General features: G+C 39.0%; 1 protein-coding gene across 1 annotated transcript in view; it reads right to left on the bottom strand.

The window, feature by feature from the left end:
* The window catches only part of ptprn2 (protein tyrosine phosphatase receptor type N2), a 250356-nt gene that overhangs the window by 197161 nt on the left and 26488 nt on the right, over positions 1-26707 (bottom strand). Inside the window, exons 2-3 of the mRNA XM_041813639.1 lie at positions 21538-21588; positions 4547-4660 (exon numbers count right to left, since the gene is read on the bottom strand). Coding sequence (XP_041669573.1) covers positions 4547-4660; positions 21538-21588 — 165 coding nt within the window. The remainder of the gene's footprint in view (positions 1-4546; positions 4661-21537; positions 21589-26707) is intronic.

Below are 26707 nucleotides of genomic sequence, written 5' to 3'. Positions count from 1 at the left end.
TGGAAAAATATGAAGTTTAATTATTATTTACTTCTTATTCTTATGAAAGCAAACAGTCAAGTCTAAAAATACCAGCTGCATAGCTTTTAATCAGTCAATGATTGCTGTTTAATCTTCATAAATGTACATCAAATTAACACACTAGGTAGTGAACTGTGTATCATAACAAATGACAAGGAAAGTTTGTAAAATTTTCAGCACTTTGATAATACAATATGGTGTTTTAAAATAATACAATGCCCATTATTTAGATTATTAAGACTGTTAAAAGGTTGGAGACTTTATGAAAAAATAATTCACATGGAAATGTAAATGGGAAAACTGAATGCATGCAAACATGCAGGCAGACTCCTGCACACTGTTTGCCAAAACATTGGCAGAAATTAAGTATAATATGACTGTTTAAAATTCTGAGCACATTAGGCAGAGTCATATAATAGGGACATTTGGCCTTGATATGAAACATACTTCAGCTGTAGCTACTCTGGCTGCACACAGTGAATACTGAAGTTTTCTAGCTTTGGCTGCTTTTGTATAAAAGTCATTTGCACTTGTGTGACAGGACCTTGCTTTGAAAAGGTGTATTGTGGTGAAAATTTAATACCAGACAACATACTATACTACTGGGAACACATTCAGACAACCCAAGCCCTTTTGTACAAGGGTCGACTCCTATTGATCAGAATGACATTGGTGTTGTGCAGTGAGCAGAGATTGTGTGATTTCAACCTGCGTCTCTGATGCAAGATAAAGAGGATTGTAAATCGATTCCATTGATGTTCCTCCCCGTTTTTTCCCCCCTTCATCTCTTCAATTTAGGTTACAGTACAATGGTCTCATAACCCTGTCTGGGCTAAAAAAAAAAAAAAAAAGAAGCGTCCCGTATGTCTCAAAGATGACACTTCAATAGCTGTTGAGCTGATAAGAACGCGGTGCCACTGAGCATTAACAGTGCATTGTGGACTCATCCGGAGATAATGCTCTGTGTCTGTGGACGTGATTCCACAAGAAAGGGGGAAAATGATTCAAAGTGATGATGTCATGTCTGCGGCGTCTCTAAACGGGTGTTAAAAAACACAAGGTCAGGGAGCAAGACTCGCAGTGAAAAGCATCTGAAGAATTAAACACCTCATAAAATGAAGCAGGGAAAAAAATTACACACCACATCTCTTCCCATCTTCCTCAGTCTCATTTGTTTATTCCAAAGCAGTAATTAGAATAAATGTGTGGTCTGGCTTTGGTTAATATTCATCACTCCATTTTTTTTTACCTCTTTTTTTAAAAACATATTTCCTCTGGCCGACTGCTTACTCTTAATGGTTTTCAACACTGGTTCACGCCTGTTAAAAGATATTAAGCTCAGGGTGGCTTGCAAAGCCAATTATGTTTGGAGGGCTGATGTTCCCAGTCACGGTCTAAATTAAAGGTGTCTACTGCCCCCTGGTGGGGTACGGCTGCAGATACAGGCTGCAGATGAAGGGCCTTTTCAAATGAAGACTTCATTTATCAACTTTTTGACCTTTCATCTTTTGTCGGTGATTTTAAAAAATGTGACTAGAATGTCCTTTCAGTACTGACGGACAACAAATATGTAAGTGTCTTTTGAAAGGAAATGCAAAAATTATTGTTTTTTTAAGGTTTCTGGTAAATCAATTCCTTAAGAGTTTGCTACATAAAAAAAAAAATTTATACTCATGTAATTTTAAAAAGATTTTTAATGGGCCAGTGGATAAAGTCAGAAACTGGGGAGAGAGAGTATAGGGAGTGACATGTGTGAAAGAAGCCTTAGGCCAGATTTGAACCCTGGCCACCTGCTTCAAGAACAAGGACTTCAGGTCATGAAGAACAGACATAACCACTAAAATACTGGCATCCTGGGGGGCGCCATAAATTTCAAGGGAGTGAAGGCCCTGTCTGCTCTGACGCTGTCAAAATTAGAGGTGCATATATGCTTTAAAACCATGACATAACGTATGACAGAGAATTAGGGCACCCTAAAAGATTATAAATAAAAGGGGTCCATTAATTTTTTAGGAAAAATATATGTATATATTTGAAGGAAAAACTCTACATTTTTGAGATTATAAAGTCTTATTTTTACAAGAAACCAAACTCAGTATGTCTGAATGAAAATAATTGTAAATTTATGAGGAAATACTCAGAATTTTAGTGTTAAGAAAATGTAAACTTGGCATTTTAAACTTCAGAATTTCCATTTTTTTAAGTTGTAACATTTACAATATTGTAAACTCAAAAATGTACAAGAAACCAAACTGAAAACAAGTTGGATAACCCAGTTTACAGAATCTTCTCTCTTAAGTCCAGATAATAATGATAATGTGACGATTCTGGGCTAACATCACTAGTATTTCCTTATTGTTCAGTACCAGTAAGAACTAGTACTTGATAAGGTGCTCAACTGCAGGACTTGTGCAGCCATCCAGTACGATTTTCCTCAATGCAATGGTGTATTCTAGACTTGATAATCTCAAAAATGTTAAGTTTTGGTTTGTGGAAATTTGTGACTTTTAAAGTTAAAATAAATGTGTTTTTTCTCTTGTAAATTTGCAAAGTTTTAGAAGGTTTTATTTTTAAATTTCTCAGAGTGGCCCAGTGTGATGTCGTTATAATTGATGGTACTTAGATCTTTTGGAAAGAGCAAGTGTACGTAGGCCTATTATGTTGGGATTTTGTAAATGAAAGTTATTCCAATTGAAGTTTAGTTTTTCAAAGTTTGTCCTGGGGGGCTTTAACCTGACATGCCAGATGGATGTGTTTCACAGTCACATCTACATGGGCCAATCAGAGCAACAAAACACGTGACGTCTCCGCTATCGAGCTGCGCGTGCGCCACTACTGAGGAACAACGCGAAACATGGCGACTATAGACATGTAAGTACTGAGAAGAAAACAACTCACTGCTGTTCTTTGTTCTTCTTTTAACAAAGAAATGTCGTAAAGTTCTGCTAAAACTGGCACTTTAGCAGCATCCATGCTAATCTCTTCCTCCATAACTGCACCAGCTCTTGCTGCTGCTTGTTTACGTCACGACTCTGCTGTGCCTGAAAGTTCTGCCCCTCATCACTGATTGGTCCTGTGACTTTCTAACTGGGCCAAAACGGTTCAGATGGGAGCTTAACAAGACGGATTTGCCAGTGAAAAACAAGGAAACGGGTGTATCCATCTGCTTTGCAAGGATAGGGGAGCTTAGCTTTCCCTAGAAATAAGTAGGGAGTGGGGTAAGGAGAAAGGGGTACCACTGCTGTAGCTCCTACTCATGTTTCATTTATTTAAAACCGGAAGATTAATGATCCAAAAATGTTGAATTTTAGACAACTTTTGTTTGTCATTTGTTATATGTGCACACTTTCAGTGTAACAAGAAAATTATTTTAAATTAATTTTAGAAATTTTAAAAAGGTTAACTACATTTCTCAAGTATTAAACTCACTTGAACTTTGAAAAATGTTTTGCTTTTAACAGATGTAGATGGAATTGCTATATATGGGCTCTAACACAAAATTGTACATTAGTCTAAAGTAGGAGGAGTAATAAGCAATGAAAAGCATCAAAACTTTGCCATTCAGAAGCATGTCCTTTCTGATTGTTTTGTTACTATTACCTTTAAATCTATCAGTAAAGAAATATTTCTCAAATAATCAATATGTGTAATCAATTGTGATTAATTAATTGCAAAGCCTACACTGGACGCTGCGTAAACACTGATCAGTTATGAGGGGTTTTCTCACACAAAAACAACAAATATTACAGAATAAAATAGTTTTCAGTAAAACAAAGGTTCATCCTCTTCATCCTCAAGTCATGATGCAGTTAAAGCTCGAGTCCAAGTCGAGTCACAAGTCCTCCAAATCAGGACTCGAGTCAGACTCAAGTCCAAGTCCTGGACTTGAGTACTACAAGACTGAGTTAAACCATGCACTTTTAAATGCAAGGGATTGGTTTCAACTCAATCTAATAGCAACTAATATTAATATAAAGCAAAATAGGCCTGGAGACCTGTTTTTTTAAATAATGGATTAAGTTACAGAGCAGATGTCCATGTTGAGACTTCTGCCCGTGCTCTGTGTTCATTTCATCCCAATATCTGCATTGCTGGTCCTGAAATTCCCACCGTTACTTCATCATAATCACCTACACAATTACTCCTACATGTTATAGTCAACGCACTTTGACCCTGAAGTTGTGAGCGATGTAACAAACACATTAGCAGCTGCCATGATAGAATAGGAGATGCTTTCTAATGATGATTACACTGCACACCTCGCAGTTATTCATCCATAAAATTAGCTCTCAATGTCCGAGCAGCATACAAACCAATTAGGCCGGCTGCTGGAGTTGGGCGATGATGGCGAAACAATGGCCCTGTATGAGTCGAATGACCTGTTGTGTGAGCCAAAGAGACAGCTTGGCTTATTTGGCTCTCCTAACACAATGGCAGTGGACAAACATTTGCTGTAAGCCCTGTACATGGCTGATAAAGAAAGAAAAAAGACACAGTCGGACAAAGACAGACAGGCAGTATGTACCTCTGTGAGCCAGTTTCTGTAGGAGGATCCTGAGGCGCTGAAGAGCGGAGGAAGAAATATCGTACGTGTTCAGGTCTGCATGGGCCAGCTGCTGGCATCTTCCAAACACTCCGTCTAAAAGGAAAAGAGGAAAACAAATTCATAAGGGATGCTTGTTTGTATATTAAGATCCCTATTAGCTTTACCATGGCAGTAATCACTATTTAGTAGTAGTCTTTGCCTGTAAACAAGAAACAAATGTGTAAAGAGGGAGAGCAAAAGAGGGCAGACTGCAACCCACTCTGGATTCTACTGGCTATTATCCAACAGCTTTTTAGCTTTTATGTAGATGTATAAACAGAAATGTAGATGCAAGAAAAGCTGACAACAGTCTCTTAGATGTTTTCTCTGAAATACAGTTTGATTCTAGCTTCCTAAGTTGTCTTTTTGTCTTTTGGTCAGTAAACAACAGCCTTTGTTTAAAGGACAGGAAGCCTCAGCTGGGAGTCGTTTGTGGCAAATCAACGGCAAGCACTGCATATCACCAATCAGGATCTACATTCAATTTTAAGTACAATACAATAAAAGTTATAAAAAATAAATGAATTACTTTTCTAGTATATCATGACATGGCATCATATTATATCACTATGTACTGTACTGTATGTTATCATATCACATCATTTATGTATCGTTTAGATTGGTATGGCATCATGTTGTATTGTATTGCATCATACAGTATCACATTGTATTGCATCCTATGTCACTGATAGGCATCCTATTGCAAAGTAACCTACTGTATCATATTATACTGTATCCTACTATAGGGTATCATAGAGTATTGCATCATATGGCATCACACCATATCTTATCTCATCGCATTGCTCCACACTGCTTCCCAGTGCATCGCGTCATATCATAACAAAATGCACTGCATGGAAAGTTATGATGTCACATCTTTAAGTATTATTTGGCACTATTTGGTGTCATGTTGTATTGTTTTGGTGTTGCATCACATTACACATATTTTATTTTATTGTATTGTATTGCATTGCATCATAATCTGTCCTATAACATCATAATGTATTGTATTGTTTGTCTTTATATCACATCTTAATTTATCATATGGCACTGGATGGCATCTTATTGTATTGTACGGTATTGTATTATGCTGTATCAATTCCTACCATATTGCATCACATCATATTGATCCTATCATGTCGTAGTTTTGTATCACACCCCGGACTGGTCGCCAGTCAATCACAGGGCTAATATCTAGAGACACAACCAATTTTAGAGAGTATGAGCATGTCTTTGGTATGTCTTTGGTGGTGGGAGGAAGCCAGAGTACCTGGACAGAAAGCATGCACGGAGGGGACATGTAAACTCCACACAGAAGGGCCCTGGACCGGGAAGCCAACCAGGGACCTACTTGCTGTGAGGCAACAGCACTAACCCCTGTACTGCGATGCAGCCCTGTATGGAAACATATCCTATTTTATCATAATGTATCCTATTGTATTGTATTGTATCATATTGTGTCATAATGTCATGTATCCTAAGGTATCAGATTGTATCGAAACATATTGTATTGTATCACACCATATCGTATCATATTGCATTGTAATGTAGGGAAACATATGATATTTTATCTTAATGTATTCTATTGCATCGTATCGTATCATGTCTTGTATTGTCTTATATCCTGAGGTATCAGATTGTATCAAAACACATTGTATTGTATCAAATCATATTGTATTGTATTTCAACATATGGAAACATATCGTATTTTATCAAAATGTATTCTATTGCATTGTATTGTATCGTATCATATTATGATGTCTCGTATCCTAAGGTATCAGATTGCATCATACCATATGGTATTGTATTGTATCGATACGTACGTAGACTGACTGTATATCTTAGTCTCTTTGCTGGTTGATCCTGGACATGCCTAAATGGTGTGTTTTATTTGTTTTAAAGACACATTGTTGAGATTTTTGTGACTTTTTTGATAGAGAAGGACAGCAAAAAGAGTTGGAAACAGTAGCTGCATTTCCATTACCCTTAGAAATGCGCAAAATCTAAACAGCACAATAAAAAACTGGTAATGGAAATACCTGAATTTCGAAAAACCACTCAAATATCATCAATAAAAAGTTTTTATGCTCTAATGAGGAGCTTTTTTAGATGTTTTGATATAGAAATTATCACAAAACTGCAATGGAAACACTTTTTTCCGCATTTATAAGTCACAGGATGTAACGTACAATGTCAATGTGACCTGTTCACTCTGAGACAACATGGCGCGGTATGTGTGGACAGAAGAGGAGACAGAGACTTTTCTTAACATCATACTTAAACCCTTATGTGTGGCTTTTGCCATACATATAGACCTATCCCCTGAACTATCATCTGTTGCCTTTGTCTTTTGTTCAAAATTATCAAGGCAACCACTGTAGATGAAATCATAACCGTACCAAAACACAACAGGTTTTTAGCGTCCAGCTTCCTTGCAGTGGAGTCTCGCAAGATGAGATTTTACAAGAATTGCAAGGTTCATGCCCAAAACCCCCTTCAATGGAAACACATTCAAAGTGCAATTTAAGAAATTTAAGAAATATCACATGCAATATAGGCCAATAATAAGGTATAGACTTGGCAGAGGATATTTTTCCTGTTGAAAATGTAGTGTTTGTTTACTGGCATTTCTTATGATAAATTTAAATGAATAAAGCCATCTATTTTTCAATTCAAACCAAAAGAGACTTTTGCATTTTACTGTGAGTTGCTCTGAACCTACAAGAAACCAGTGTGGCTTTATTCAGAAGTGGTAACGTTCTTTTAACATGACTGAGTGAAATGCTGCACCAAACCACTGGAAAGTAATCATGAGAAAGAAAAATGAGTTTTCAAAGCTGAAAGTGAGGCACACATGAGAAAGATGTCAAATATCTTCCCAGAGAAAGTTGTCAGATATCTCTCCAGAGATTGATTATTGTGTAACAAAGAAAATCGACATGTCCAGTTGAAACGTTTGCAGCGTTGTGTGTTTCCTGCGGTGTGTCAGTTCCTCTAAGTCGCTGTTTGGAGGATCTAATAGCTGACATTTCTCCTCTGACAGCCCTACGATAAGCAGCCGTTCATGGCGTAAAAGGACTTTATCGGGGACCCCGGTAATCTCCCTATCAGCAGGCCTCCCGCCTCACTCAATACAGGTTGCCTGGCAACACGCGCACACACAGAGTCCCTATCAGTCCCCATATAATTCAATGGCTGGTCTAGACCAGAAAGACGCTGAGGCTCACGGCGGTCAGGAGGCGGCGTGGCGACGGGACGCATGGAATATAAACGACCTGTGTTGTCACCTTGTCTCAGCTGGAGAGAGAAAGGCGTGCGTCTTGTGGGTAAACCATGTGTGATCATGCATAGAGCCGTGTAAGAGTATGTGCGAGGATGCTGCTGTGATTAGACAGGACCTAATGATGTGAATCAACAGTTTGTAACACGCCGCTGCATCCCATTAATTAGCCCCAAGATGTCGGACAATGACAGCGAACATCAATGTTACGATTGATGTTTAATGACACACAAGGAAAGGAAAACTGATGTCCATTACAAGCTGAAATGTCCTGTCCTCTACTCCAACACCATATGTAGACTGCAGATATACTCCTTATGGGCAAAAGTACTCGGACCATCAGTAGGACCTGATACGTTTTAAACATTTATGTCCACAAATCTCCTGAAGGTCCTGTTTCTGCTAAAAATACAACACTGAATCAGTTTAGCAGCAGATGTTTCGGCTGTGTCGGCCAGTTCATCAGTAAGAAATGGAGTCATCCAATAGAAGAGGGATCAGGGAGTCATTTTAAGATGGACCAGCAGTACCAGTTCAAGTCAAGCAGTAATGAAACTTCCACAAAAAGCTTGAATTTACTGGAAATTTTCCTCTCCAAAATCCACACACATTCCCCCCAAAATGAAAAGAAATAATCAAATATGTCTGTGAAAATTTTAAAATATATTTTTAAAGTATCCCAGTGTAAGTACACCAAAGTTTCCTTAAATAGTCCCCTACTAACACAGTAAAACTTCATCATGAAATATATGAATAAAAATGTGAAAGTTCACGGCAAATTCCCCATAAACTTTCTTAGCAAAATACCAAAAAAATGTACAAACACAATTTTCATGACCCCAACCCCAATATTTCCAAATTCCAAAAAATCACGCCAAGCAGTAAAACCAAATTCCAGAAAATTTAAAATACAGTTGACAAATTTTTAAGGTGCCAGAAAATTTCCAAACAAATTCAACCAAACACCCATCAAATGTCCAGATTTGGCATAAAAATTTTCCAAAAACTTCAAAGCAAATTTACCCCAATGAAAGTCTCCACACTATAAACTTATCCCCTAATTCCCATGAAAATACTTGAAATTCCAACCACATTCTCTTAAATATAAAAACAAATTTTCAAAAATTTCAGACGTAACCAAAAATTTCTGAGAAAATTTAAAGTATTTTCTAAAGTACCACATGATAAGTAAATCCCCAGATTTCTTCCAGTATTTCTCAGAATATACAGTAAAACTTTACCAAAAATTTGGAATAAACACTCCAATAAAAACGTTCCTCAAAATTCCATGGTAAATTCCTGAAAATTTCAAGCAAATTCCCAGTAATAACAAAACAACAACAAAGAAAAAAAAACATGAAAAATGTGGAAAATCCCCCCAAATATCCAAACAAATTGCCTGAAATTACCCTCCACATATCCAATCAATTCCCCCTAGAAATAAGAAGAATTTTCCCAGATTTTCCCTCCTAGAAGTAAAACAATTTCCTGAAAATTCCTGAAATTTCCATGTAAATTAGAGACAACTATCTTAAAATTCTAATAGCCTAAGTCCTTATTACTTTTTTTGGAAGCCAAAATGTTGGAGCAAATATGAGTTGAGAGAGGAACAAAGGGTAAAAATGTGCAGGAAGATGGTGAAAAGCAGTTAAAAAGTGGCAAAAATTGATTATAAGGGGCAAAAATGTAGTGAACAGAGGTTCAAAATAGCTATAATTGGCTAAAGGTGGGAAAAGGGATGTAATGTGAAGACAGTTATCGCAAAATGTTTGGAAACAGGGATGAAAAGGGGTTAAAAAGTGGAATGAATAAATAATTTGAACACCAGAACCAAATTATGGCTTGACACGCAGCTCCAAAATGAGGTAACTGTTAGCCAGGACCAATGCAACTGATCAACACACATGTATTGATGTCATCAATAAATCACAGCTGGGAAGGGCCCATCACTGTTGTTTTCAGGGGCCCGGTTCATTCTGTGGGCAGGCCTGAGCACATGCATTTGAATCCAATGCCCCTGTTGGTGTAATGATCAGGCAGCTGAATACTTCTGTCCTTACAGTGAATGTACAGATCCTTCAAGGCAGATTTTGTCTTATTTTCATCCTGTTTCTGATATGAAATTAACTTGTCGTATTGAGTGAGGAAGAAGTCACTAACAGCCTCTGAGCAGCCAGATGCTCTTCTCTAATTTAGACCCAAAAGGAACATATTACGCTTCATCTTTTCCTCGTATAATCTCTGGATATTTCTATACCACCAAGTATTTCACCTTCGCCCATAAAACTGTAATTAAAGCGCCATCATCAGTGTGAAATTCACAGGCCGATAATTACAAAGATAATCATCTGATGTCAGGCGACGCAGCTCTAAATTGAATTCTTATTCTGAACATGAAGCGGGTGTTTTCCTGACTCCCCCCCACCCTCCTGCCTGCGACCTGTTAAATGACGGCTCAGTACAGGAAAAAAAAAAAAACAGTAGGAGGCGGTGAATTAGCATAAACAACGTAGCACAGCACTCAGGAGTTATTTTAGGCCCACACTGGAGCAGCGAGGAGGAAAACTTCCCACCAACAGATCATCACAGACGGGTCTGAATCACAAGACGTCACTGTGACAGACGTCAATCTTATAAAAATCTATATTTCTATTATAGGAGGACGGATGTTCAAAGACTTGAGCTGTTATTTAGATGCTAACAGCAAATATTATGTAAGAAAGGAAGGCAGGGTGGTGACATAACAAATGATGGGAAACTGTTCAATGTTTGATGCTCTGCATCCCTCACTGGTTTCCGTAGTAACAGGCGATGTTAAACATGTCACTTCCTTGTAGGATGTCAGGGACATTCCCAATAGGGGCGTTACGTACATACCTACACACAAAGAGGGATTTAAAGCATTAAGAAATAGACGTCTGAAGTTTATTATGACACAGAAATGCCTTTTTGCTAAAAGTAAGAGTTGATTGATTTATAGAGGTGAGGCTGAAGCATTCAGAGCACACGCATGATGAATCAGGAAGCATCTTTTGGCATTTTAAAGACTATATTCACAACACTGAGATTATCAGAGCGAGCAGTGATGCTTTATTGTAGCTGACAGCTTTCTGACAGCTAAAAACAAGATTTAAATTTCAGGTTTGGAAGAGCTCAGCATGCGTTTAGTCCCTGAATAGTTGAAAATAAGCCGAAATACAATGGAGTTAAGCCTCAAAGAGCTTTCCCTGAAGTATATCTGCAGATAACAGACAGTGTAAGTGAAAGAAATCAGTGCAGGTTCAATACAGTCAAGGCTCTTTGGAAATGAAGGAAAGTCTATGAAGCAGAGCAGAGATTCTCTAAAGATCATCTGTCAGCTTTCAGGAAATATTTAGCTGACAATAGATCAATTTGTGCCACCTTGCACGACAGCACTATCCCTGTCATTGTGATGAACAAACAGCAAACTGCAATGCAAATGAACGCTGATCAATGCCATCAATAATGCAAATAACAGGCCTACAGATTCAATCAATCAATATGTACTGCAGAGGTGCGATCCTACAAATCAGTGCCACTCTTAATAAAAAGGATCTATGTGTGAATAGGCAGTATCCTGGCAGCTCAAAAGATGCTGATTTCCAGCCAAAAAGGAAAGGTAAAAAGCTGTAAATCCAGACACGTCTCTCCTCCCACAGTGGCAGACGGAGTGACACCCGGCTGCTGCTCAAGCTATTTAAACTGTGAAGGCTAATGCGCCCGGATAACAGGAGCTAACACTAAAGTCGACAGTCGGCAAAGCTTTTCTTAAAGAGCGTACATTGGGAGGAGGAGAAAACGGACCCAGGAGACAAATCAAGACATGCTGGAGCAGGTGAATTAGCCGTGAAGCTCATGCCAGGAAAATGAAACAGCAAAAAAAAAAAAAAAAAAAAAAATCAATGCAGCGATCACAGTCTGATGTTGCCTGCTATTAGAGAAAAGAACAAAAAGTGATCAGAATGTTATTGATGGCGTGTTTATGGATTATTCAGGTCTTTTTAAAGTGGAAATTATGGCTTTGAAATGATAATTAAATATATGCATGCTGTGTAATCTACATTAGAATACAGGGAATTAGCAGAGATAAGCCTGGCTCTAGAGTACTTCAAAACATACTGGCTGTTTAATTTGGCTCTTGAATATAAATGAGATCTATTTAGATTTATTTTAAGCTTATTTTTTTATTTACCCCATCATCTCCCCACATATTTGTGCTTTGTTAACCATTTTGTACAGGCTTTTTTCCCCCGATTCCTGATCCTAGGGGACATTTGAGGTTCTGACGATTTTGGCGCCCCCTGTAGAAAAATGTAGAGTTGAACCAGGGTTGCCAGGTCCGCGGTTTTCCCGCTGAATTAGACTACTTTTAACGTACTGCCATGGGTAGATATTTTTGTCTGCGGGTTGAGCAGACCCATTTTTATGTCTTGTGTATGAGTATTTAATTTCTGTAGCAGAACAAACTACTCTATTTACACTCAAGTACAACTACAACAACCAGCAGAGAGGCAGGAAAACATGGAACATGGCACACAGACATACACGCCACCCACAGAGAAGCAGAATGTCTGTGGGCAAACAAGTAATATACGCAGTGTGGCAGAGGTTTTACTGTATTATTTTGAATTTCAGCATTGGGCTTGGTTTTGGGCTAGTTTTTATCGGCCATTGGGCTGGTTTTGTCACACAAACCTGGCAACCCTGAGTTGAACGCCTGCTTGTGAAACAAGAATCAGTTTATTCCAAGGGGGTTACAAATCTCTTATTTTACACTGATTTATCTGTTGTTTTGGGTTTTTCCCAAACTACATGATAAATCTTAGCCTTCTTAAGAGGTTATAGCATATATTATGTGGCATACAGTATATTATTCTCAATTGAACAAAATCAATAAATCAGTTATTAAAGCTGAGACATTTTATCATTTCAAGAAAAGTATTACCTAATTTTAAATTTGATGGCAGTAACACATCTCAAAAAAGTAGAGACAGGGCCATGTTTGGACTCTTCTATTGTGAAGCCATGGTGTTGTGATGTATGTGGTTTAGCATTGTCATGCTAAAATATTCAAGACCCTCCCTGAAACTGTACGCCGATAACAAGTTGGGTGGTCCCTCTCCTCTTTAGCCCACTGGACACAGCATCCGTGATCTCCAAAAAGAATTTTACATTTTGATTCATTTGACCACAGAACAGTTTTCCATTTCGTCTCAGTCCATTTTAAATGAGCTTCAGCCCAGACATGAAGGGGGGATTTCTGGAGTGTGTTCACAGCGATTTCCAGGATAGAGTCATGCCTGCTTTTAACACGGTGCAGCCTGAGGGCCTGAAGGTCACAATCATCCAATACTGACCCTCAGCCTTGTCCCTTTCACAGAGGTTTCTCCAGACTCTCAATCTTTTGTTGATAATATGCATTGCAGATGGTGGAATATTCATATTTAGAGTTGTACATATAGAAACATTTTTCTGTATTTTTCCAGGTTGGGACTGAGATCCTGCCCCAAATGGAGGAGTTCAAGTATCTCGGGGTCTTGTTCACGAGTGAGGGAAGAATGGAGCGGGAAATGGACAGGTGGATCAGTGCGGCATTGGCAGTGATTTGGTCTCTGCATCGGTCTGTCGTGGTGAAGAAAGAGCTGAGTTGAAAGGTGAAGCTCTCGATTTACCGGTCGATCTACGTTCCTACCCTCACCTATGGTGTGCTGTGGAGCTGTGGATTGTGACCAAAAGAACGAGATCACAGATACAGGAAGCTGAAATGAGTTTCCTCCACAGGGTGTCTGGGCTCTCCCTTAGAGATAGGGTGAGAAGCTCGCCATCCGGGAGAGACTTGGCGTAGAGCCGCTGCTCCTTGCATTGAGAGGAGCCAGATGAGGTGGCTCGGGAATCTGGTCCGGATGCCTCTCAGACGCCTCCCTGGTGAGGTGTTCTGGGCAGGTCCCACTGGGAGGAGGCCCCGGGAAAGACCCAGGACACGCTGGAGAGTATGTCGCTCAGCTGGCCTGGGAACGCCTTGGGATCCCCCGGGAAGAGTTGGAGGGAAGTCTGGGCTCCCCTGCTTAGGCTGCTGCCCCCGCAACCCGATCTTGGATAAGTGGAGGAAGATGGATGGATGGATGAAACATTTTTCTGAAATTATTCTGCAATTCTTAAGTAAAGTCAGTCTTGAATAAAAACTGAAGTCAGTCAAGCATTAAATAGCCTGAAGGTGTCAAACATTGTGTTCACAGTGTCAAACTCAGACTCCATTTGTTTGGCTAGAGAAAGTGCAGAAAAGCTGCAAAGACTGCCCAGAAACAAGATCATAACCCCAAATTATGCTTCCAATTGAGGCTGGATAACTATTATCAGAGAAGCTCTGTGTGCTCTGAAGTACAGTCAGTAACTTGCTCTGGAGTTTTCACTCAATAATATGGACATTTGCACAGGGCTCATCACAGTGGGGCAAATAAGTGAGAAAAAAGGACGAGTCAAAACATATAGTATAAACTTTCAACATAATAAAGGCACTGAAACACCTTCATACAATAGTTATGCTGATGTTGTTTTCTTATTCAGATCAAACAGAGGCATCAATATTAATATCAGTCTGTTTTGTAACTGGTAAAAAAAAATTCTCACAGGAGTTTTATATATTCCTTTATGTTTAAGCACTCTTGGCTTTCCCATGCAGATTTATTTTGGAGTATAGATTTCCAGGTGGTTATTTAAAGTGTTTATGCAGCAGTTGAACTCTGCCAGCTTCGATCAATAAAAGCATCACCTAAATCGTTTCAATCTACGATACAGCGTGGACGTTTTAGACAGCACTGGCCCAAGAGGAGGCAAGATAACCACGGATCAATAAAACACTGGTGGTTAAGTGTTTAATAGGAGCCAACCGGTGCCTTCAGGGAAACATGTAGCACTTATGTGCTGTACTTTAGCTTAGCTTATTATAGAAGTAAGCCACAGACTCAGGAGAGATGCTTTAAATTAAAATGCACTTCCTGTAGTAAGGTAAACACATCATCTTTTAGATGAAGTAGTCCGCTGAAGAAGAGTGAAAAAAAGACAGCAAAGTGGGGGCTAGAATGGGACAGGGTGTCAGGAGATGAAATGAAAAAAAAAATGTAATAAAATAACTTTTCCACTCTTAATGTCACTTTTTATATTAATGTATATTTATTTTAATATCTTAAACACTGTACTTAATTACTATTGAGATCTACAGCAGAGGCACAGACACTGTACCGATAGTGATGAGTATTAAGCCACACCTGTTTATTATTGAATCCAGGTGTTTCAACCAGACCTGCAGCTACAGCTGTATAAAATCAAGCACCTAACCATTTACTGCTTTTGCAAACATTTTGTGACACAAAATGTGTCATTCTGAAGAACTCAGGAGTGTGGTACTGTGATGGATGCCACCTTTGCAATAGGACGGTTTGTGAAATTATCCTGCTGGATTTTCCACAGTCAATTGTAAGTGATATTATTGGAAAGTGGAAGTGTTTAGGAACAGCAGCAACTCAGCCACAAAGCAGAAGACCACTTAAAATCACAGAGCACGGTCAACGACTGCTTAGGCGCAAGGTGTGTAAAAGTCGCCAAAGCTCTGCTGCCTCCATAGCCGAAGGGTTCTGAGCTTACACTGGTATAATGTAAACACAAAAACTGTGCAGTGGAAGCTTCATGGAATGGATTTGTATAGCCGCAGCAGCATGCAACTCTCACATCACCAAGTCTAATGCCAAGTGTCAGATGGAGGTGAGAAAAACACACCAACAGTGGAAACATGCTCCAGGTTGTACCGTATCATTTTTCTCTATTTGCCAGTCAGATAGGTGAGTCTGGGAGAACGTTACCTGCCTGACTGCACTGTGTCCACTATGAAGTTTGGTGGTGGACCGATAATGGTATAGGGCTGTTTTTCAGGGTTTGGGCTCTGCCCCTTATCTACGTGGGAAATCTTAATGCTTCAGTATACCAAGACATTTTGGACAATACAATGCTTCCAACTTTGTGGCAACAGTTTGGGCAGGGCCCTTTTCTATTCCAACATGATTGTTCCCCTGTGCACAAAGCAAGAACAATAAAGACATGGTTTGAATAGGTCGGTGTGGAAGAACTTGACTGGTCTCAACCCCATCGAGCACCTTTGGGATGAACTGGAACGGAGAATGTGAGCCAGGCCTTCTTGCCTTTTGGTCTTGATCTGATAAATGCTCCACTGAATAAATTTGCACAAATTCCCACAAAAACCCTTAAAGGTCTTGTGGAAATCTTCTTAGGAGAGTGGAGGCTCTGCAAAAGTACATGCATTTGAATGCAATCTTATTACAGTCTATGTTGTTGTAATGATCAGGCAGCCAAAACTTTTGTACATGTAGAATATATTTAGTTATTTTTACAAGTTAATCCTGGCCTAAGGACATCTCAGAATATTAGGATGCTAGTGTAAGAGCTGATAAAGCACTGGTGGGTATTACTTAGCTAAACAGGGAAGGGCATTGTATAGGTCATTACTTGCAGTGTTAATTTGGGCAGCTATTTTTAATTTTAGTCTTAGTTTTAGTCTTTGAATGAAATGCATTTTAGTCTTAGTCACATGTTCGTCATTTCTATCCTTTTTAGTTTTAGTCTTAGTCAACGAAAACTTAAAACATTTTAGTCTAGTTTTAGTCCATAAAAAGTCCTCACATTTTAGTCTTTACTTTCAGTCCAAGCATTAATTCTCTTGCCTAAATCTGGTACCAAATCATGGTAGTGTGTTCTGTGTACCCTGCCAAACCTGGGGTCCCTGCTTTCTACAGCTGAGAGGCAGAATAGATACAGTTGCATTGTTTTTTGACAGATTTACCACCAGAAGAGACTTATCACAGATTTTGAATGTCCGACGAAAACTACATTAAATTTTAGTCTACTTTTAGTCATCTTAATGAAAACTTAACTTAGTTTTTGTCATTTTTAGTCGTCACAGATCTTTTTTGTTGGTCTTAGTTGAGTTTTTTCATGGAATAAAGGCTGTCGACGAACATTTTTTGTCATAGATTTAGTCGACAAAATTAACAGTGATCATCTGAACTGTCCCTGGTGTCATGTTTACCATGTTCATGAGAAGAAACCAGATTAACGCCCCCATAAAATTCTAGTTATTGACTTCATGAGTTTTATTTTAAGGTATAAGTGGTTCCATTCAAGCAAAGCTTTAGAAATCTTTTTATTTTTGAGATTAAAAACCCTCTGTGGATCTTCAGTGAAACTTGAACTGATTTAATACTGTTTTTCATCATTAAATTTGCACTTTTTACCACCTTTTTCTTTTCAATTATGTCTATTTTGACCTTTTTGTTGTTAAATTGATGAAGAGCAGAGCCAGCGTTGTCAAATAAATAACACAAAAACTTCCACTGGGCTTTAATGCGCTCCATAAACGAAAGTCAAACACTCATAAAATGGTACCACAGAGAGCTGCTCCTTCTCACAACCCTTCCCTCCCCTCAGCCACCTTGCATGGCAACAGTCTGGGAGAGGACGAGCACGGTTGGCCGGGCCCAGAATAAACCAGGTTACTCCTTCAGGGACCTGGGGAAGAGTTGAAGTGGCAGACCTAGTTACTCCCACTCATCCTCTGTCTGTGCGGCGGCTCCTGCTCATCAGGAGTCCGATGGAGAGTGACAGGGTGAAGATTGAATATGTGCAGAGGGTTTATGGAGCAGCTAAATAATGTGCCATTACTTGGATATTATGTACAACATTAACCCAACATTAGTCCTTTTTTCTTGTATATATTTTTCCTTTATGGAGCATGGCGACCGTAATTACATCTCAGGGTGAGAGGGATAATGTAAGTGCTGCTCCCTGGGCCGAAGTGTGATGAAAGAAGATGAAAAGATGTGGGAAATGTAAGAAACATCTATTCTGAAAAGACATGACCATCCACACTGTAGCCTTGCATGATAATCTAATGTAATATGAAACTCCCACACCCACCTCGACTCTTTGCTCGGCCTCTGGGGGTTTTCTGCCGAGGTGTCAGCAATTTCCTTCTATTAGGCTCCACAGCGCTCCTCTCTTTCTGATGCAGTCTGTGTAATTAAAGTCAGGTTTTTATATTTGTTGTCTGTGCTGCCCTTCCCTTTCCCAGTTTCCTCCCTAAGTAGGTTAAAATGGAAATGAGGGTGGAGAACTCAAAATTGGCTTCTCTAACATCCAGCCATCCCAAAGATAACTCATACTCCTTCATATTGAAGTAAACCAACCTTACAAATATCTTTTAAACCCATCAAAATCAAATTTTCAACAAAAGGATTGATACCACTCCCATGCCTGCAAGCTAAAAGTCATTTAAGCACATTTGTCCAACGGCATAAATGCTAAGTCTAGCAGGAAGTGCAACATCAGACATGACTACCACTACCACTGTACAATTCTGTTGCAACACTAGTTCAACTCAAACAACACTGATACCTGGTTCAATACTACAGCATCAAAAATGATCTCTGGACATTATTCAGGTGATTTTACTGGTGTTAGTGTTTGTTCAGGGCTGTGATGCTGTCATCAGTCCGCAGGCTGGGATGCAAAGGAAAACTTTCATGGACCAGAAGCCATTGCTGTCCCTCTCCTCTGCTCCACACTGGTAAATGACACTTGCATTACTGTGTGCATCTTTAAAAGATGCTAAACAGACTTACGAAAACATATTTGCAGGTTGGTGAACTAAACAGTAAGCTTAACAGTTTGCATGATGCATGCTCATCTGCTGTCACATAATTGGCCCGTCGCTAAGCCCCTCCCTAAAACAGCCACTATCCAATCCTATGTAAGCAAACGTAACTATGCACAGGAGGACCGTCAAGCTTTCAGCAGATGCTAGTATAGCGTATAGAAGCTATAAGCTTACAGGACTAGGGATGTGCGCTGTTGAATAGATAAATTTGTTGATCAAATTAGCTGCCGTGAGATTTACAAGTCGGTTAAACTAATTACCCATAATCTTTTATAAACACGGGCTCGAAATCCCAGTCTATAATGCTCTCTCAAACTGTAATGAACCTCCAGCCACTAGAAGCTGCTGTAGCTTCAGTTTTTCACTGCTGCCTTCCGGTCTGATCTTTCTGCAGGCACTTCACTGGATGTAACTATGAGAAGCTTAGCAGTTATGTAGTAGAAAGTATGGCTGAATTTTAAGTAAATGTGAATAAAGTGGTACGTAGGCTGTCGAGGGTTGAGCTTACGTGTAACTGCTCAACTGAAGTGAAAAGAAGCCACATATCAAAGCATGATATTAGTCTGCGAAGAGGAACGAAAGCTAGCAGAACTAGCTGCTAACGTTAGCCATGCTATACATCACACCTGCTAACACTATGACCATGTGAAGAATTTCACTGTTTTCTAAGTATTTTTTCTTTAGACCAGTCGATTAAACACAATTTAAATGAGCGTTTAGCTAAATCGGGGAAATAGACGCCTAGGAACATCCCTGATAATCTGATAATCTTTAGAGTATGGTGTTGATTTTTTCCCTTCATTAAGGCAGAAAAAAACAAAAAAACAAACCAAAAAAAAAAAAAAAAAAACAAGAGGAGAGATGTCAGATATGAAAAGAAAAACTGTGTGGAAGACAGAGACCCCATGAACAGCGGCAAAGATTAAGTTTAGTTAGCAAATGGCTAACATTAACAGAATGTATTTCAGAAGCTAACTCTACATTAGCTTTAAATGTTATCATACATTAACGGTGCTCTGCTGTCCAAGAGCAATGTTGTTTCACTATGTTTGTCCAGGTGGGTCATATTTCTGTCAGAGTCCTGAGCCGAGTCCAAGACCACAGAAACTGAGCCTGATAAACTCGATTCGAAATTGTCCCATTACACTGTTAAGGCTACACTACCCACTGTTCTTCAGTCTTAGTGCTAACTGAGCTAACTGGCAATTAGTACGACCAATCAATCAACCTTTATTTAAACTCCAGATGTCACTGAAGGGGAAACTGTCATTTACAATAATGTTGAGTCAATTACAGGAGAAATTCAGAGAATATGACACAATTAGAAACAGAAGGAAGACTGATAAAAACAAATAAAAAGCATCAAATTGGAGATATTTACTGAGCATGAGGTTTGAATAAGTAGACTAATAAAAAAGATCTTTAAAAAAATTGATTAAAATATTGAAAAAAAAATAAAATTGTAACAATGCATGTAAAAATGAGCATACTTGCATAAAACAATCACTGAGAGAAGTTTAAGGGTTCAAAATTAAATTTCTAAAAATATTACCTTCATATCTGGTTTAGCTATAACCACACAAACTTAAAATATTTACTGTGACTCTGGGCAGACTGCAGGCAAGCATGTTTGAAAAAAAAAAAAAAAAATTTTCAACCTCAAAGGTTAGAAAAACGTTATTACTGTTTTACATAATTGTTAATATGATAAATATCACTGCTTCACTAATGATTTATGAACATGCTTAAGTCATTATTTCTCTTTTCTCAAATCAAATTACATTAATATTTACATTTTTTTGTGTGTGAAATTATTTTGGCAAACATTTAATACCTGATGAATTAATTAGTTGATGATAATTATGAATAAAAATGATCTAACAACTGCTTTAACATTTCAAAATAAATGTTGATTAAATGTCTTTGGCATTTGGACTTCTGATTGGAAAAAACAAGCAAATCATTTGCAGGTATCACCTTTAGTTTTTAGGGATTATAATTTGTGTTTTAGATTAATTTCTAACTGATTAGAGGAGAAAATAATCAGTGGATAAATCAAGACTATAAATATGCTTTTCTTCGGCTTAGATAAATTAATTTGACCTAACTGTGGCATAAATAATAACAAAGGTAAATTCTTCCCCACAAAAGTTCATAAATATTCATACCTTGTGCTTTTTCATAGAGGTAATTTCATGTATCGTCTGCAAGGTTAGTGTTCCCTTTGCTGACTTTATCTTGTTTGTGAAATTGACAGTATGATAAATCTGCAGAAAAACTCTGGCAAACAATCTCAAAGCATTTCATCATCATGTTGCTGAGGCCCCAAGCAAACATAAACAGGGATTATAGATCTCCTGTAAACATGGATGACCTATAGAGTACCCAAGACCACCGCCCTGTTTTGAAACCTTCCTCTATAGCAGAATGCATTAACCTTTGACGACGGCTTTATGGTGAAGATGATCCTCCATCATCAATCAACAAGCTATCAATCTCCTTCAAAATTAAAGCCCCCTGCTGTGTGCTTCTGCTGTATGTCACGCTGTGAAAAGCCCCCAACACCCACCCCCCTCTATTCAGCAGGTGATGTGTTGCTGTGGCAACCACTGACACCGTCACATCCATCCTCAGAAGACAAGATGGTTTGAAGATGAGGTCGTGATCATTCGCTGTTTGGGGAAACCTTGACAAACAAAGAGGAAAACATCCAGCTGCTATTGATTTTAGCTGTGTGAATAAGATGATGTTTCTCTCTGTTTAACACTTTTTCTTGAGATTAAATGTTCTGTATGCTGTGAGCAAGCTCTAATAATAATCCATCTTTGAGTGATTAAAAATAGAAAGGGACAGTTTCAAAAAATAATGAAGTGTAGTGGGCGTATAGACTCTCTGAGTTTGACTTACCGTTGACGCAGAACTCATAGGGTGTACAGAGCTCGTCTTCAAACAGGCAGCCTGAAAGAGAAGAAAATTAAATTACAGCTTAACATGTGACAAATCCTCTCACATGCATCGCAACATGGTTTTAAGACAGAGTTGATCAAATAGAATTTGCTTGGAAAAAAGACTCAGGCTATCAAAATGTAACAGTACAAAGCACAAGAATAATTCCACTGGGGCAAAGTGTTTTATAATTTTTTATCTTTTCGTTTGAGTGCTTGTCTGAGACAGTTTCTTGACAATGAGAGCCGTGTAGAATCAGCTCTACTCCCCCTCCCTTCCTGTTCTTCTCCGTGTTTGGGCTCCGTAGCTCCGCCCCTCTTCTCACATACCTCCTCGCGAATGTGCACATCTGCTGAGTTGAATACTGACGGTGACAAAGCTCTCGTGGAGTGATTTTGCTTCGCTTTTTGACTGAAATCAATGGCCGAATCACAGGTTAGATAACACTTCATCTCAGCATGAACATATGCTACATAGGACTGAAACCACTGGTAACGCCGCGATTGTATCAACTTCTCACTGAGCTGAGGTGCAAGGCACCTACTACAGTGACCAACAGGAATGCTGCCTCTGTCCTGAACCGTGATTGGCTGCGAGTACTAGCCTCCTCATTTGCTAGCAAGCAGCTTAATGCTTCTTCAGATTTAAGAGCACAGATTTAAGAAAAAAATCAATCTTTACAACTACTTTCTGGGCAGAAAAGTGAATTAATTTATATATCAACAGTTTATTACCTCCACCAAGGAGGTTATTTGATTGGCAGGGTTTGTTAGTTAGTTAGCTAGTTAGTTAGTTAGTTTGTTAGCAACATAACTCTAAAACCTATAGACGGATTTTGATGAAATTTTCAGGAGATGTCAGAAATGGCATAAGGAAGAACTGATTAGATTTTGGGAGTGATCCGGATCACCGTCTGGATCCAGGAATTTTTTAAAAGGATTCTTTCTATTGGGAGATAGGGCAAATGTTGGAGGTGTTACCACGTTACACCAGGAGATGGCGGACATGAGTAACTTCAATCCCAGCAGCTTTTGTTGGTGTGTTTCTATTTTATAGTTTGGGGTTTACTGAGTTTGAAAGATGCACGCCCGGTTGAGGAGACGAGATGGAGCGTAACAGAGAGAAAGACAGCAAATTGTAGCAAGAATACTCACAATGCTGGGAGGAATAGAGGAATATTCACCCTCTGCCACAACTTCCAGTCGTCCAGTGAGACCATGGGTGAGACTGTCAGTGCATCTGTTGGCACTGGCAGGCAATGGCTCCACCATCATAGCGAACCTGTAATGAAGCCAATGCTTTGCCTCATCATGTTTCCACCCCACTGGAGAGGGAGTTGTCGGCGAATGCCGTGGTGGGGGGCACATGGGTACTGATCCAGGAATTTTTTTAATGGATTCTTCACTATTGGGAGATGCGGCTAATGGCGGAGGTCTGTGCTCTCCGAGTGCTTTTCTAGTTTCACTTGTAGCCAAGATTTCCTGGAGCAAACTAGGCAGCCATTGCCCCTGCATGGCAGGTGATGTTTAGAAAGCTAGCAGCGATACGTTTTTTTATGTAAGAACACAGATAAGAGTGGAATCAATCTTTACAACTACTAACTAGACAAAAATAGGAATTTAGGTATACTCAAGATATTTTCAAAGGTTTCTTTAACATGTAGCCAGAACAACTGAAGCAAAATACACAGCCCTGCTATGCAAAGCGGAGCGAAGCAGCTGCTGATTTGTTTTTTTTAAATATAAATTTGGACCACAATATTTAAAGAATCAAGCTTGCCATCTAACTATTACAGAAAAAATAGTCAGATTTTTGAATGTTTCTTTAACAAAAAGCCTGCAGAAAGTTAGCATTAGCTTAATTTAGCTAGTCACTGTTAGCTTTAAGTATAAAAGTCTTGAGAGAGGCCAGAATAACATTGATATCAAACATGTTTGGAGTCCATAAGCAAAGGTAATATATTCAACAGATGGGTGAATAAATAGACAGTATATTAAAAGCAAATAAAAATAGCCCAATGTCACCATTTCTAAATATGTCAGCGCTCTATCAAAGTAGAGCTCAGTAATACATTAACTCCGGCTGTGGGCCTCGCTGCTAATGGCAGAGCCATCAATCATCAATTAGTGCGACTTCTCCTATCCTGTCTCTGACACTAATACCCCGACTCCATGGGCAACGTTTCCATAATATGAATGTTTTATGAATATTAATGAACTTTAACGCTTGGACTAGGGCTGGGTGTTCCAGGCTAATAAATGAACAGATGGCAGGAGCATTATGGGTAGCTGTTCCCCGTGTTCATATTTCACACGTGGGAGTTGCAGCGAGCAGGGGACCAATTGTTCTGCTCGCCCATCTGCACAGGTGATCGTCTACATTTAGAAACTTCCAGGAAAAGACAGAGTTGAGAAAGAAGTAAGCCAGAGGTGTGGATAATCTCCTTGAAGTTTTATTTTCTAATTTTGGCATTAGAACAGCCTTCAAATTTGTCCATTAACCTTCCTAAAGGCTCATACTATGCAGTTTTTGGTCTTTGATAAACAGAAAAATTCAGTAAACAAGTAGGTCAAGCCTCAGCCTTCACACTTAAACGTTTTATCTCTGTTATTCTCTTCCCCCCGCTCATCAGAAGGCATGACGTTATTGGATGCAGCCTCTTGGCCCGGTGGCCTCGATGGAGAGCAGCTCGTGACCGTGATTGAAGAACAGGCTGAGTGGGAGGAGAGGCCTCTGTCAGACCTCTTTGATAATGAGAAGAGATCGGAGTGAGAAGTCTGCTAATCAATTCACACAGAGAGGACGGATAATCAGACAAAGTGTGGATGGAGAGAAACTTTTCAGGCATCACTTGTTCCAAGTTTGTTTTCCCTCTTTGTACTCTGTAGATCCATCACATGAGAGATGATTCTGATATAATATACCGTCTAGTCCTGCGTGAGAGCATTATTATACCGACACAATATGCAGCCATTTTGTTTGGAAGCTGAGGGCACATTTGAGGAAATTACACCTTTTGGAGGTAATGGCTTCAATATGTCACTAAAATGGTTATTTAATGATGTAGAGGGAGGCATCCGAACAGAGCTGTGAGGTCGCTCAGTTCCCTCGAACAATACAAAGAAGGCAGAATGTCCCAAAAACTGAAGGGAAACAACTCACTACTCAAATACCAAAGCCACAAATTGCTTTTCTGGCAACTTCTACCCATCTATAATTCTGTAGCAGATATATCCTTCATGCTCATGGGCAGATAAAGCAACACTCTGCATATTAAACTTCAGTGTTTGAGAACTTCCTTAAAAACTATGAAAGCACAGCCATAATGACGATTTTACATTTAGCCGTGAGGTAATGCAGACAATGTTGGGGTGTTTCAACAAAGTGTTTGGTGAGAATAACTAGAAAGGTGCTGAATTTAAAGGAAATTATGCTTAATACCTGGGGATAAATATATACAGCGTTGAAGCTGGTCTTTCCATTGTCCTAGTGCTGTAAGGTTGTTTCTCCTTAACATCCTAGTCTGTCCTGGCCTCCATCTGTAAACTTTAAATGAACTATTCTAACTGAGAGGAGACGTTATCTTCTGGGTTCGGCCAGGTTACACTACACTGGAGTAAACAGGTAGAGAGTGTAGCAGGGGGACGGTAAGCATGGCTTAAAGGAGGTGGAATATAAACTCTGTTTGCAACCGTTCAGACGGCGCTCGCATGTTGTCAGCGATATACTGGATCTGGAGAGAATGTTAAGGAAAACACATGATCAGGGTGTGATCTTTGTAATGAAAATAAACATTTTGCCAAATAAATCCAGTCTGCCAGGGCCTGACTTCTGATCCACTTGCATGATGATGAACTGAAGAAACATTCTCCACCTATCAAATGATGATGAAAAACAAATAGAAAAACTACAGCAGTGTAACAATATCATTGTAAAAAAATTCAATTGGATACATTTATGGATAGTTTAAATAAATCATCATCATATATTTACTGCAATATCTGTTTTTCAAAGTGCTTTTGACTTTTCTTGTTCTGAACTGCAATACTGTTTATTATTTCAAGATTTTCCCATTTATGCTGAGTGATCTATTTGATTGAATTTTTTAAATAAAACATTTTTAAAAGGATCTTTGACTGTTTTATTTGTAACTGGACAGCCTTAAATGGTATAAAATCAGAAAAATATAAATATTACACAAAAAACTGTATTGTGAACCCCTATTTGCAAGGCAAATAGGTTGGCCAGATTCCACATCTGTCATCAAGTTATCCATCTGTCAAACCTCCAATGATTGCTCCAGGTCTGAAAGTGGACCTGACCAGTCAGCACCATTTGAGAAAAACAAGACGGTAGCTACTAGGGGTGAGGAAAAAAACTCATACAGCATAGTATCGCGATATTTTGCACAGGGGTCGATCGTATCATGGGGTTTGCAAGGAGTGCTGCATGAAAATAAAATACTGCAGTAAAACAATAACAATAAAGGCAAGGCTAATGCTAAATCAGCTTAACAGTTGAAAAAATCATATATACCGCACTACATGGTATTGCAATACTCTGTGTATTGCAAAATGTTTATAATTGCAATAATATTGAATGGTGGCATTAGTAACATGATAATATTGTATTGTGGGGCTACTAGTGATTCCCACCCCTAGTAGCTACAGGAGAAATTTTGTTGTACAGGAAGCAGATAAAAATAGCTGCCATCTGTGTAGCAATCATCTTTGCTGATGTAGAATAGCCAGTCTGTACAATGGCTGCTGATGGAGCGATATGTAGCTTTGGCTGCTGTTTTTATCAGGTCTGGACAGCATGTCTTTATTAAAACAAGAGTAAAGAACCACACTGACATAGGGATGTTACAATGCGTATATTTCCCATTCAGCAAACGGCTTTTAAATTGTGTTTCACTGACTAGTCCAAAGAGGAGAAAATACATAGAAAACAGTCAAATTCATCACAGCGTCATTGTGTTAGCCATAGCTGTACAGAGTATATCTCAGCACACCGGCTAACATTAGCCGCTAGCTCCAACAGCCTTCGTTCCTCTTCGCAGATTAATATCGTGCTTTGATATGTGGCCTTTTCACTTTGGTTAAATATTACATGGGAGTTCAACCTTCGA

The sequence above is a fragment of the Cheilinus undulatus genome, linkage group 19, assembly GCF_018320785.1.
Source record: "Cheilinus undulatus linkage group 19, ASM1832078v1, whole genome shotgun sequence".
Lineage (NCBI taxonomy): Eukaryota > Metazoa > Chordata > Actinopteri > Labriformes > Labridae > Cheilinus > Cheilinus undulatus.
This window is presented reverse-complemented; position numbering and strand designations above follow the sequence as displayed.